This window comes from Neodiprion lecontei, chromosome 4 (assembly GCF_021901455.1).
Source record: "Neodiprion lecontei isolate iyNeoLeco1 chromosome 4, iyNeoLeco1.1, whole genome shotgun sequence".
In the NCBI taxonomy this organism is placed as follows: Eukaryota; Metazoa; Arthropoda; class Insecta; order Hymenoptera; family Diprionidae; genus Neodiprion; species Neodiprion lecontei.
Window position 1 is genome coordinate 26,758,161 of NC_060263.1, and position 14,459 is coordinate 26,772,619.

The 14,459-nt window shown below is 35.8% G+C and overlaps 4 protein-coding genes across 6 annotated transcripts; 2 read left to right on the top strand and 2 right to left on the bottom strand.

The window, feature by feature from the left end:
* Nucleotides 1-5,734: 5,734 nt before the first annotated feature.
* On the top strand, nt 5,735-9,163 carry LOC107220493 (copper chaperone for superoxide dismutase). 3 transcript variants are annotated; one of them, XM_046738716.1, is made up of 7 exons: nt 5,735-5,921; nt 6,461-6,659; nt 6,866-7,058; nt 7,144-7,210; nt 7,426-7,607; nt 7,706-7,856; nt 8,459-9,163. In XM_046738716.1, exons 1-7 carry the CDS (start codon nt 5,907-5,909, stop codon nt 8,462-8,464), a joined length of 813 nt encoding a protein of 270 aa, XP_046594672.1. In that variant the 5' UTR covers nt 5,735-5,906; the 3' UTR covers nt 8,465-9,163. The 3 variants fall into 3 exon arrangements, with proteins under 3 accessions (XP_046594672.1, XP_015514591.1, XP_015514592.1); XM_015659106.2 differs by having other exon boundaries at nt 5,739-5,921; nt 8,168-9,163; XM_015659105.2 differs by having other exon boundaries at nt 7,706-9,163.
* LOC107220494 (thioredoxin domain-containing protein 9) lies at nt 8,175-10,750 on the bottom strand. Its single transcript, XM_015659108.2, has 4 exons — nt 10,547-10,750; nt 10,033-10,225; nt 9,656-9,857; nt 8,175-9,535 (listed from the first exon to the last, which is right to left on the bottom strand). The coding sequence occupies exons 2-4, from the start codon at nt 10,207-10,209 to the stop codon at nt 9,264-9,266; spliced, it is 651 nt and encodes a 216-aa protein (XP_015514594.1). The 5' UTR covers nt 10,210-10,225; nt 10,547-10,750; the 3' UTR covers nt 8,175-9,263.
* A 392-nt stretch (nt 10,751-11,142) lies between these two features.
* Nucleotides 11,143-13,502, top strand: LOC107220500 (transcription initiation factor TFIID subunit 7). The gene is made up of 8 exons (XM_015659118.2): nt 11,143-11,375; nt 11,459-11,587; nt 11,683-11,763; nt 11,831-12,197; nt 12,515-12,651; nt 12,740-12,944; nt 13,038-13,207; nt 13,350-13,502. The coding sequence occupies exons 1-8, from the start codon at nt 11,289-11,291 to the stop codon at nt 13,380-13,382; spliced, it is 1,209 nt and encodes a 402-aa protein (XP_015514604.1). The 5' UTR covers nt 11,143-11,288; the 3' UTR covers nt 13,383-13,502.
* Nucleotides 13,485-14,414, bottom strand: LOC107220502 (probable trafficking protein particle complex subunit 2). Its single transcript, XM_015659122.2, has 3 exons — nt 14,178-14,414; nt 13,872-14,105; nt 13,485-13,769 (listed from the first exon to the last, which is right to left on the bottom strand). The coding sequence occupies exons 1-3, from the start codon at nt 14,265-14,267 to the stop codon at nt 13,671-13,673; spliced, it is 423 nt and encodes a 140-aa protein (XP_015514608.1). The 5' UTR covers nt 14,268-14,414; the 3' UTR covers nt 13,485-13,670.
* Between the last annotated feature and the right edge of the window lie 45 nt (nt 14,415-14,459).

Genomic DNA, 14,459 nt, shown 5'->3' on the forward strand with positions numbered 1-14,459 from the left:
CACTCATCTGCGAATAATACACGAGGAGCATTGCGTAGCCTGAATAAAAACTGAGTTACTGAAAAAAAACATCCTACGAACGTTGAAGGTGAATTTCGTGTCTCGAGTTTCCATCGTTTTGTGTGATCTCAAATTTCAGTGATGTCTATTTTTGTCTCTGTGCGTCATGTGTCAATTTTATGATATGTATTGATGATAAAAAGGTGAGTGTAGAATCGAGTGTTATTACGGTGCGGACTTTTGAGTTATAAGAGATTAGTGAAGATCTGAATTATGTTAAAAGTGCGTCGCTTCACCGATAAACCTGAGATGCTGCAAGAGCTACTACATGTAAAAGTGTGAAGCAGCCCAGAGTCGAGGTAACAATACTTGTATAAATTAAATCTTTTCTATCTGTTGCTACTTCTTTTTTATTTGTTCAGAACTTTTTTATTGGATAGAGATTAATTGATAATTCAAGGTCGTGCATTTAAAGCCGAAGTTTTGTACTTGCATAACATGCAATGCATAAATATAAAACTAGATAACAGTAATAATTACATTGAAAACTGAAAAGCCAATTTGATATTAAATTAATCCAAGTGTTCTACTTTGTTTTTCACAGATTTAAGCAGAGACTTCCGAGTAATTTTTCCGTTTCTCGGCAACGTTGGTGAGTTTGCATGTTTTAGGTTATGGGTATTTCCCTGGGATTTCTCTGTCACGTGGCGTGGCGGTAACAATTGTTACACAAATCTTCGATTTCTTAGCTGCATGGATAGGCTCATTCACGATCACAACGTGCTTCACTTGCAGTCCAATAATTTTTTTTCGCACTTTAATGTACCGTAGCTTACTCGAAGTTAGAAATTTTGCACGTTGCTAAAAGTGGAATGAGCATCGCGACAGGTAACCATCGCTTACTCGGCACTCGCGAGATCGAATTGTGTTTCGCAAATGATGTAATAATCTACGTTTGAATTTACCGATGATGTCGTTTAAGTGATGGGTTCACCTGAGGTTTGAACGTATTCAATTATTCACAATATTGTTAAATTGATAAAATTTCAAAGTCTGGCATAACGTAACGTAATGAAATTGCATCTTATATTATTATATATCATTTTCAATCCTTTAAAAGTCAACAAATATTGATCAACTGCAGACTTAGCTCGGTTAGAAAAATGCTAATTGGCATACAGGATGTTTTTAATCAATTTTACAAAAGGTTAATGTACCGATAGTCTGCCAATATTTATTAAAATAATACATGCAATATTAAGGTTGGCGGGATACAACTGCGATACTGTATACTGATTGTGAGTAGGCAGACTATGATACAAAAACATTTTGCTCAAAACAGGTAACCAACGAAAATGTAAGTCAATGACCACGGCGCAAACGATGAAGAATGTTGTGTGTTGGAAAAAATGGAGAATCGTTTAGATCGAATCTAGGTAACCGGGTAGGTAGGTGGACGTTTTGGGATCCGTCGCGGGGTTTATGCATGTGTGTGTGAGTCTCTATTTTCCGTTGGGTGGTTCCGTTGGGAAACAAGCAAGGGTAGGAAGGTCGCGATGTACCGTGATGTTACTAACTTTTGTAATCTACAGCGTCAAACGATCACAGAATTTTTTTTCTGAAAACACTACGTATTCGAGTATCTCGACCATTTGTAAACATTTGAATATTAACGAGATTGAATTTCCTGTTTCTTGTGACTGTACAACCATTTTTCAATCGTTATTCAATTCAATTATTTAGTCATTACCGATCATTATTTCATTCAATTGATCTCTGTGATCGTCTGAATGGGCAAAACGCATCTCTGGACCATCTATCGCGTTCCGTGGTACGCTAGATGGGGAGAGATGCTGAGCTCGAAGACTTCGCGTCGAAGAGGACCGCCGACCGTCACGCCACACAATAATGCATGCTCTCCAACCTCCCTCCCGATTTAGATTCGATGTATAATCTGAGAACAACAATCCACATAGCAATGTATCTAATTCAAAAAGATGCAGATGTGGATTGGATTTCTACAGAATTTTTGGGACTAGTCCCAGGTAATAAAAATTTTGTGACAGTTTAATCTGTCGCACCTTATTGCGCGTGAATTAATCACGAGAATTGGACGCAGCCTTTTGCGCGTAAATTAATAACGGGAATCGGACACGTCTTTTTACGTGTCGATTTTTCAAACAGTATATAAAAAGTCCCAGATCATACAAGTTTTTTGACAGTTTAATCTGTCGTGTCTTATTACGCGTAGATTAATCACGAGAATTGGACGCAGCCTTTTGCGCGTAAATCAATAACGGGGATCTGACACGTTTTTTTACGCGTCGATTGTGCAAACAGTATATATATAAAAGAGTTACGCACGCTCGATGTGCTGATTTTTCAGCTCTTCGGTCAACTTTTTTACGAATAATAAATTTTTCAAGTCCCACTGCGCCTTTTGCGCGTGGACTTGATACTTTTCGGTTATGAGAAAGCGCGGCATATGAAACCCGGCGCTCAACGTGCGGATACCAAAATCTCGGTTAGTGTACAGTGATAGTGGAGAATCTTGACGTAAGTAGTTATGAAATATATCTGAAATTTACAGAAACACTCGTTTAATGGATCGTATTATTTTCTGATTCAGGGCAACAAAACCAATTTTTTAACAGATGTACTGAGAACTGTAGAATGTTCTGTCGAAAAAGATATCCATTTTACTAACTCGAAGCACAAATAGATGTCGATTCAAAAAATTTTGAATATTTTTTTATTTACCAATACGATTAATAATCGAAGCAACGAATATTAAAGCGAATATCATGTTGGACTCGACGCATTTTTTTGTCAGAGTATGGACTTATGTGATTGTGCTGACCATACCTTCGTCTGTTTCAGGTAATAAAGCTTTCGCTTGTTTCAAATAATCAATTCTTTGTCTGATTCAGCTAATCGAACCTTTGTCTCTTTCAGCTAACAAAACCTTTGTCTGTTTCAGCTAACTAAACTTTTTATCTGTTTCAGCTAAGCTTTTTATCTGTTTCAGCTCGTAAAACTTTTAGTCTGTTTTCAGTTAATAAAACTTTTTGACTGTTTCAGCTAATCAAACTTTTTGTCCGTTTCAGCTAATCAAACCTTTTGTCTATTGCAGCTAATCAAACCTTTTGTCCATTTAAGCTAATCAAACCTTTTGTCTATTTCAGTTAATCAAAATTTTTGCCCGTTTCAGCTAATTAAACGTTTTGTCTGTTTCAGCCAATCAAACCTTTTGTCTGTTTCAGCTAATCAAACTTTTTATCTGCTTCAGTTAATCAAACGTTTTGTCTGTTTCAGCTAATCAAACCTTTTTTCTGTTTCAGCTAATCAAACTTTCTGTCTCTTTTAGCTAATCAAACTTTTTGTCCGTTTCAGCTAATCAAATATTTTGTCTGTTTCAGCCAATTAAACCCTTTGTCTGTTTCAGCTAATCAAACTTTTTGTCCGTTTCAGCCAATCAAACCTTTTATCTGTTTCAGCTAATCAAACTTTCTGTCTCTTTTAGCTAATCAAATTTTCTGTCCCTTGAGAACCATCCTTCATCCATAATTAAAACAGTCGTCTTTCATGGATGATAAATAGTCGGAGGGTTATATGAACTGAGAAATTCTAACAAACTGCGAATATACGTGAGTACAAATTGATTGAGAAAATCAATTTTCCCCAATTAACATGTGAAAAGAAGTCATTTAAAATTTTTCGAAGAACGTAAGATCGATCTTGCTACTATTCTCCGTGGAATAGGCCTACTGGGGATACCACGTAAAAAAAAACGCACCGGGTGCTCTACCACTTGCGGTGGTGTGGAAACGAGCATAAGTTGACTTATCGCCATTTGTCAAATACTAACATATTGTGGTATTTCAAATGACATTTTTATTATTGCGTAAATTTAACTTATTGTCAATAAAACTCGTGCTTCGATAATGTGTAACGTATGTGGAATCGTAATACCTTCAGATTTCTCTAGTTTAGTCGGAGTGAATTCCACGTAAATACATTTTTCTTTTTGATAAACTTCGTTTCTTAAATGAAGTCAACCAGGTGCATATACCTTTGGCAATTTAGAGTTTGGAAATTCTAACATCTGTCTCCCCCGCTTGACCTTTCTAAAGACTGACCAAAGAATCTAAAAATCCATCTTTAGGTGACGTCAGTCTTTAGATTCCCACGTATAATATTATTACACAATTGTATCCTCTGGGTAATATTATTATTAGGGGTTACTGGAAAAGTGCTGAAATTCCGAATAAAATAGTATCTACTTTGTCGGGAATACATATTCTCAAAATCGAAATTCCGAACAATCAACACGGGCACTGCCTTAAATGTATAATAAAGTGGAATGATATGAGTAATTATAATCTGGGTGACTTTGTAATAAATTACTAAACAATCTTGTATTTGGGGGTCAGCGGATAGAGTCGCAATCTAAACAGGTAATATGAGTAGAAGTTGAAAAAAGCAACCTTGATCATCTTTAAATTTTCTTCAAATTACTTTTGTGATAATGATTGCCTGAGTTTCATCGGGGTTTGTTACAGCATGGACTCAAATATTAGTAACAATCGAGTCTTACCCAATTTCCAAAAATTATCTACAAGTAGTATTTTTGTGTAAAAAGGTCTGGGTTTTCCGCTGCAAATAAACTGCATTTTTTAAGAACCACGGAAATATAACGTCAGTCAAGAAATTAATGTTATATGTCAGCTGCATCTTCTTTCGGAGTGACAATATGAGCGTCGACTGAAGATACATATTATTATCTTTAATTAATGGTACGAATTAAGTATTAAACATACTTACAGATATTACTTACGGCACATATAGGAACAACTATATCTCCATCCTTTGATTAACTTCTTCCACTATGTCTCCCATCCTTTGCATTAAGAAATGAATTCCAACTTTGATAATAGTGAACCAGGTTCATGTTTATTGTGCATATAGGTATTTAGATGACATTATTTTTGTCGTTCCAATGGAGTTAGTTAGATTGACATTGCTGAATTTGGCTCAAATGAATTTGCGTAGTTGAAAAGTATACGGCTTCCATTCGAGGTTATAGGAAAATTTCGGTCGATTCCCGTTTTTCATTCTGCAGGCATAATATTCGACTCTGCATTATCCAGGTATACGCGTTGAGGGATGATAACATGATAAATTTATGTCGGCCATTTTCCATTACGAAAAGCCCCATCACGAAGTAATATAAATCTAACTTTATGTATCTTCAGTCAACGCTCAAGGTTGACTCAGGTTCGGATTTCATCGGCAGCAAAAAGTAGCAACAGCAGCAGCTATTCACTGAAAGTTACCATAAGGCTGCTGCTGCGTTAAATCAGTAGTAAACCGATGTTAATAATATCTAGTAAGTTGCTAAACTGCTGCTACTTTTTGCTTCTCATGAAGTCCCACCTTAATGCATGTCTTGCAATGTGATTCGACCATGGATTCGACGGAACACCTGTGTCATCTTATTTCGGGCAGCTATTGTTTACATGGAGTTCGTACTCCTTGTGTACTCTCCATGTACTACAAGATGATTCTGATGCCGGCGTCCCATGGTCCGGAATCAATCCGGAACGGAAGGTCCGGTAGCCAACGGGTAACGATTTTCCGTTCGATCCGACGACGGACTTAACGGAAAATCGTTGATCATTGGCTACCGTACGTTCCGTTCCGAATTGATTCCGGACCATGGGACGCGGGCCTAACTCAATTATTTTTATATCTTTCAAGGTTATAAATCTGTTTGACTTCCAACTCGAACAGACTGATAACCTTGAAAGAAATCATTGATAAATACGATGTCCACAGCGTACACATATATTTACAGGAATTTGCTTCATCACCCGTGAGTTACGTCAGCTATCAGCACCGGCACGATGACTTCGGCAAAGGTGTGTATGCAAATGGATTCATGTCGTACGTCATTTAAACGATTTGAACGATTTAGAAAAATAATTATTAATGATAATTCGGGGGGTCAGTCATTGACAATAAACCGCCTGATGTCAGAAATCAATTTAAATGTAGCCGAAAGGTTAAACAATATATCACGTTGCTACTGTCATTTAAAAATTCGGAAGCATATACATGTGATTTTTTTACACAGTTTTGTACTGATTATGTTACCCGAAAAATTAACTTGTAAATCGAGAAGGAAAAACAACGTAAATATTTTCTATATTAGATATAGAAAATTGCCGTAATCATACGCATGTGACAATGTTGAATTATCGTAATGTATCATATTATGCAACGAAAGTTCTCGTATATTCGCTCCACGGTAAATAAAGTAAAGGACTTTTGGAAATATTTGCGACATCGTGGCTGTAATTAGTTTGAACATTTTGCTATGCCAAGTCATTGTCAAATCTTATCATTTGGTTACAACGGTCTTCCATTTATAATTAAAATCCAATTTTCATATTCACAGGTCGAGTTTTCTGTGCAAATGACATGCGAGAAATGTGTTCAAGCAGTGAGGAATAGCTTGTCCAATGTTGAGGGAATTCAAAACGTTCAGATATCCCTTGAAGATGGAACTGTTGTTGTAGACAGCACCGTTCCCTATTCCGTGGTTCAAGAAAAAATTGAAAACTCAGGCAGACGAGCTGTTCTTAAAGGATATGGGGGTATAGAAATAATTCTACTCACCTCCTGTAGCTTTGATTGAGTGAAATTCAAATTTCTGTTCAATTACTTAATACTAAAAAACCACTTGGAATCTTACCTCGCCCCTGACAATAGTATCTCTTGATTTTTCATGATATGTAACTTTAAAAACATCCAATTGCTGTGTATCTATGTGATGAAAGATTTCATTCGTACATAATTTCAGGTACAGGAGCAAGTGCAGTAGCAATGCTCGGTGGGGACTCAGGATACAGTGCAGGTGATCAAATAAGAGGAGTAATTAGATTTGTGCAAGCAGGTGAAGACTGTATTATAGATGGTACCATAGATGGCTTGAATCCAGGGCCACACGGTGTTCATGTTCATGAATGTGGAGATATCTCAAAGGGATGTGAGAGGTATTACCTTTGGAAAAATTTTCAGATACTTCACTCCCAAGTAATCATAAATGTCCTCTATTCACAAGAGTTACATCTTACACAGCGTCGGCGAACATTTTAATCCACATAATACACCACACGGTGGACCTGGCGATGATCTAACGAAGAGGGTATGCTTTAGATCTTGAATTTACAGTTCTCTGAATTTTTAATGTCAATAGTTATTTAAAGATCGGCAAAAAAACTTCCTCTCTTACCACTTTTTGCAATTTTATTGTAAGTTGTGTACATCTTAAATCAAGGACTAAAACGAAGTATTTAGAAGTTTCAGTTATTCATATAGTAAAAGAGAAGTTTATTTAACCAACGAAATGATCTCTTGCAGCATTATGGAGACTTGGGAAATATTATGGCTGATGAAAGTGGTAGAGCCACATTTCGAATAGTTGATAATGTGCTTAAAGTCTGGGATATCATCGGGCGCTCACTGGTTGTCACCGACGGTCCCGACGATTTAGGAAAAGGTGAAAGTCCTCGATCAAAAGTTGATGGCAACAGCGGAAACAGGTGATGAGAAACTCAATTTAAAAGTTTGAACAATTTTCTGAATAGTTTTCACCAAAAAAGTAATATTTTTAATGGTTCGCACCAATTTTGACTTTTAGATTGACATGTGGCATAATAGCCCGAGCTTCCGGTTTATTCCAAAATACAAAAAAGATATGTGCATGTGATGGTATAACTCTTTGGGACGAAAGAGATCGATCTGTCACAGGATGGAAACATTCAAAGAATGGTGTAGCTACTAGTAAAACAGTATGCCTAATATTTTGATATCTTAAAATTTTGTATAACTAACATTATGATACAAATATGATGATTTCATAAGATAAACCATATTAATTGTCAAACTTTTAATTCTACGTTGACTGAATGTAATTTCCTTTTATCCTTTGCTCAAATTTACGTTTTATACTTACACGATTTATTTCTTTTCTTATTCGATTCTTTTCATTTAAAGAGATAAACTTTTTGATTGATGAATCAAAAATAGATCTGAAACGTTTTGTAAATTAGCTATTAATTTCAGTAGCATTCAATATTCAACTCTTTATTTCTTTTTTCAGTGAGCTGAAACATTATAGCCTTGTCGTACCAAGGATTCTGGGATATTCCTTACTTTGTCCCATTACACAATGTATTTACCTATACAGGTGCAGGATATACATTAAATTTTTACATTTCAAGTAACTTATTGAATGAGGGAACAAGTTTTCGTCTGTATCGTTCTTTCAGATGCAGGCATATATTTTGTAAATGATGAAGGAAATTGTGATTTTAGTCTTTATATTGCTATTCAAATTGGATTTTTTTTTGTAAATATAAGAAATCCTTCACTATTCATTACCATATTTTAGATCTGAAATCACTTGAACACCCGAACATTGAATATGTTATTCGGAGCAAACGTCTGTAAAATATCAATGATGTGGAATATAGGTATGTTTATTAAAAATAGTTGAATGCTTTTTTGCTTAACAATTGTGATTTTATTAAGTTTTTTTGTTACAAAAGTCATATAAAGCAACATACAATCAATCTGTAAATAAGCTCGAAGTGTATTGAATACTTAATTAGCAATATTATGAATAAAATAATATAATTTGTCTTTCAATTTGATACATTTATGGAACAAATAGACTTGTGCTCTTAGAAAACGTTACACAAATCTTGGAATACAATGATCGAGGCAAATCAACAGTACTGTGAAATGTCAGGGATGAAATTACTACACATGCGTCGTAAGTGTAAAACAAATATTTTCAAAACGATCGAGTATTTCGTATGTACAATTTTGAAAAACCTATTTTTTTCACCAAATTATACAAGGTGCGTGTTATTGTGATACTGATAATTTGACTATTTAACATTTATTCCAACTCCCCACGAAAGCACGGTATTGTACAGTCAACATGCATTCTCAAAATTGAATTTTATGCATTGAATGTTCAAGAAGTTAATAAATGTAAAAGCCTTAGTTAAACAGAGGACATATTAGACAAATTGTATCTATTGCTATCTTGCAGTCTTCGAACATAACTTACGTATTTATCTGAACAAAATGGTATGGAAAAAAATTTGTTCAAAGCTGAATGTGTGCTCATAAAAAACATGCCATCAATTAAAGCATGTAAAAAGTGTTGCAAACAATTATCGCTATCGCTAATCCCAATCATCATCAGACCCATCATCCTCTCGACCCCTGATAGTCTTGGGCTTGCCACCAAGCAGGGATTTAGTTTTCTTCCCTTTCTCTGGGGGGTTCATCAGATCTCCATTATATGCGATAGCACCAGACTGGGCAATGCGCCACTCCATCATTTCTGTTGAAAAATCATCGCAGTTTCCTAAATCCGTAAAACCAACAATATAATCCTTCGTCTTGCTGTCAGAGATCAAAGCAATCGTTGGAATGATTTTGATTCGAAGTCGTTCTGAAATCATGAAATGACAAAATCGTAAATATAGTGTTAGAGTAAAATAAATTTTATTAAGTTTATTTGAAACCAACTGACGAGTTCTTAAATAGACTACTGATATTCACTGATATATACCTGTTAAAAACGGGCATCGTTCAACATTAAGTTTACAGAATCTTGCTTCAACATGTTTTTTGGCCAAGATCTTGAGATGTTCGTCAGCAATTTTACATCTCGGAGAACCATCTTTGAAAAAGAGACAAACGATGTCTTTAGATTTCTTAGATACCTCAAAGAATTCCTTTTCGTCAGGAATTTCTGTGTATTCTCCATGGCCCTATAAAAAAGTGAAGAAATGAAAAAATTTTGCAGTTGAATCTGTTTTTAGATATCGTTGATGTGTGTTTATTCTAAAAATTCTGCTGCAATTTTTTAAGTATGTTCCAAAAATTTAGAAATTATACATTCGTGAATATAATGGTGCAAGGATACTGTAAATTTAGCAAATGTACCATTGCAAGCCAAGTCTGCCTTTGATTTTGATTTTTCTTCATTTCTTTGAGCCGCTTCTCTCTTAAACTTTCAAGATCATCAGCATCCATATTATCTAGTCGGTCTAATTCAGCATCAAGCTGCTGCTCGACATGCTGTGCAACTTGCATTACTTGATTCTGTATTATGCTCTCCATTTTTTATCACTTTAAGCTGAAAAGATACGCACGTGTTTTATTATAATTTTCATCCATTTTATGTGTACAAGAGAGTTCTTGAAAAAGTTTTGGGGAATATATTTTAATTCATGAATATTTTATGTGACTTAAGCATTGCAACGTAAATTATTAATGCATTGACGTCTAAGATCAATTAACTAATCAGGCTGAAAATATTCATCGTTACCAAGGAAATGATAAAGCTTGTTAAGCTGACTGATTTTTGGAGCTAGTCTAATTATTTGTTAGGATATTTTATTGCTAACATACGCAATGGTATTTTGTACGAATAAATTCGTAACATTGGAATACATACCGCTGCAAAATGTGTTTAAATTGATTACTTTGGAAATGTGAGGACTAATGTTTCTCCTTATATGGAGTCTTTGCTCGCTTCGCCACAGAACGAATTCACTGTCATACACGCAGTTGAACGCAGTTGACAGGACAGCCCACACACATTCATGTACTATTCACGGAATCACAGTTTGTCATGTCCCTCGTCCAGTAGCGTCCTCGGAGTAGAAATGCGTTCATGGAACTAATTTTCGAAGTGCTTGGACGGTAAATACATGTCGGTAACCGACTGATACTCTGCCACATCTGTCGACCAGCAACGTCTGCCATATTTGGCTGGATTTTCACGGGCGTCAATTCGACGCGGCAACGCTACGTCGTTGGCGGCAAAAAAACGCTCACGAAAATAATTCGAATGCATGTTACCATGATTTGATGTCCTTTTACAAACGCAAATAATATAATTTTTTCGATTCTTAAAGTGATTTAAATGCGTCAATCGCGCTTACTGCCGCGTGCATAATTCACGATCCTATAGCTATACCGACAACAGCGCGATCTACCGGTGAGGCTCTGAGTTATTTGCACTGGACGAGGTTCAGAACCAAGCGCGGTAGCGCAGCTGGCCCACCATATACATTGCTTCTTGCATGTACTGTTGTCGAATAGTATTTCTTAAACCCAGGGAGACGAAATTTTGTATTTCTTTAGCTTCCCCGACTTGCATAAATCCAACGTTGTGACAAGTTATTCGGTACAAGATGCATAGACACGTGACATCCGATTATAAAGGCCGCGACGATCCACCGGCCGAATTAGAAAGCCAATTCGTTCTACGAATGCCATCGGTAGTTTTTACGTACAATTGTTCCACATAGGTTACAATGTTCATACACAACTTATAACGAGATGTCAATACGTACTGATTTAGGAACCAGCAAAAATTTTACGAGAGACGCTGCGTAGTGGATTACCATTAAAAGACCGCCTGAGCATCAAGCTAGAAAATGACATGCGATATGGAGAAGTTAGATTTGATCACTGGCTGCTTCACGCGAAAGTATGTTTCTCATTTAATAAGGTTTCAATCAATTGTACAATGAAATGTAAAATACCTATTGTGTGAAAAAAATATCTCGAAAATTTTTTTCTTAGGTCGTAGATTTACCAACGGTTGTTGAATCCTTGAAAACTATAGACAACAAAAGTTTTTACAAAACTGCTGATATATGCCAGGTAAGTTAAGGAATTTACTGTATTGAAATTCATTTAACATTTCTTTATTAACTAAAATTCTTTGAAGATGTTAATATGCAAGGAAGAGGATGACCAAATGACAACCGATGAAGAATCTCCGGTAAGGCAGAAGAAGAAAGACCCGAACAAAGTAGATAAGAAATTTTTATGGCCTCACGGAATCACACCTCCAGCTAAAAACGTCAGGCGCAGACGGTTTAGGAAAACCTTGAAAAAAAAGTATGTCGAAGCCCCAGAAATTGAGAAGGAGGTAAAAAGATTACTTCGAGTCGACAACGACGCAGTTAATGTAAAGTGGGAAGTAATCTGTGAAGATGAAGATCAGTCTAAACCCAACAAAGTTTCGTCGTCTGGTACTGTTAAAACTAAACGAGAAAACATCGATGGCAGTACTTCGCAGAGTGTTGACGTTGGTTAGTTCTACTTATGATTTTACAAAAAGTGCCGTTTTGACATTCTTTTTATTTGGTATACTTTATTCATGATATTTGCGTTGTAATTAACAATTTTATTATGTAACAATCCTAATAATAATAATCACTACCAACACCTGCCATACTCGATAGGGTATATCTCCATGAGCCGTTGGGTTTGTGCGGGGCAAAAAAAGGGATGGATTAGTGATCGTCAATATGTGTTTGCAGCCATCTTACAATGTTCAATAGAAATACCTGCATTCGCACAATATATGTATATGCATATATCTTGAAATATCTTATCTGAATTTCAGCTGAACACGATATATTCGGAGAAGCTGTGAGTGACAGTGAGGATGATGAGGAGGAAGCAAATATTAACATAATGGAGCTGGATGAGAACAGCAGGTTATCTGCAGATAGTCGAGTATCTGACTCAAATTCTATGCAGGTATTTCCAATTTCTATAAGGTTTGACACGCTTATTTAGAAATTAATCAGGTGCTTATTAAAAGTAATTTCAATAATTGTTGCTGCAGGTGAGATATTCTGAAAGGTCTGGAAATCACGCATCAGGTAGCAGCGGACTAGTCACACAATTTAGTAAAGAGATGTTCCCTGATAATGACGATGGCGAAAAACCACTGGTTGATTTATCTAAAGTACCCAAGGAAGAGACTTTCCATTCAGAATACATGATCCCAGACGATTTCTCTCAATCCCAACCAATGGCTCTTACTAATGGTAGAACCTTTTTTCGATATATGTAGAATCAATTGTAAAACTAATTTCATGTTTCTTAAATTTGTATTCGTTCTGAAAATATTTGGTTTTCAGACACAATTCAAGCTCGGATAGATACACTTTACTCGGAACTGACAGAATTAAAGCAACGGAGACATCAACAAGAAATGGAAATAGCTAACATTGAAAATTACACATTGAGGCAAAGGTTCCAAGATATCTTGGATAACCTTCTTACTCAACAAATTGAAAAAGAACAAGAGGTATGCACAATGACGCATTTAATCAAATACTCGAATAGCAACATAGTTCAAACAAGTGTAATTCTTATTGCTGTTAGAACAATCAAAGACATAATCAATGTATGGTTAATAATGAGTGACAAAATGTATATCTTCTTTTTAGTTGCAAGACTTGCAGAGCATGCTACAACAGTGAAACCCCGGCGAACTATGTACAACTTTGATCATTATTTCATGATGGGAGAAGAAGTCTACGTTGCAACGGGGAATCTTATAATATTATATTACAATCAATAAATCAGTGGTATTTCATGGACTTTATTCAATACAAATTATTCTCATTCACATCAGGCATATGTATCTCATCTATATAACTTGTTTCTTAAACTCATCAGGTTAAATTCGGAAACCTATACTTGTAACCGATTATAAATGTAAGATTTAACCTTTCCATAGGTAAATTGGAGATTATAGCATCAACACATTATGACGATAAATATTTTCGTCCATAAAGTTGAGCCTTTTTCTCAAATCCTACAGATCTGATCGGTGTATTCAGTTTGTAGAATGGATTCATGGAATACTATAATATGAAATAACAATAAATGGTTTATATCATTACTTTGTTCTAATCTAGTTAAATGCAAATAAATCGTCCATGCCGTTGGAATAACAGATTACTTACTTTGATGTACGTTTCGTACATCTCGTTAAAAAAGTTCTTAATGCCATCTTCATTTTTGCTATCGTGAACCATGACGAATCTAATTTGAGTCGCTGTAACAAATGCACTAACAAACCACTGATTGAATTTATCAACCATTTTCAGGTGCATGTTGGTAGTTTTCCATGTGTGCTCGTCGACCAGATCCAAGGCCGCATGAGCAATAAACTGGCTCAGATGTCTGTGATCTTCTTTCTGCGATACAGAAAATATGTAATGTTTGATAATCAAAATCGACTCTAATATAATCTGAAAGGAGCGACAAACCTTAGCATCTTTATTAGAATTATTGAATTCTATCTCGAAGAGCGGATTGTCCGCATGTCCGATTATTGCAAAGTAGTAGTTCCCTGACATTGTACCACATGCGAGATCGCGACGTCGATCAGTTGCTCAAAGTGTTTACAACGCTTTGACAACTCGCCATTTGGTTACACCGATCAGCTGTTTTGCGGTTCGGTTCCGGCGTTCCGTTTAGGTGACAGACTCAACTGTAGCTTGAAATCGCGATTGCGTTGGATTGGATGAAAACGCCGGGGTCCGAATCCG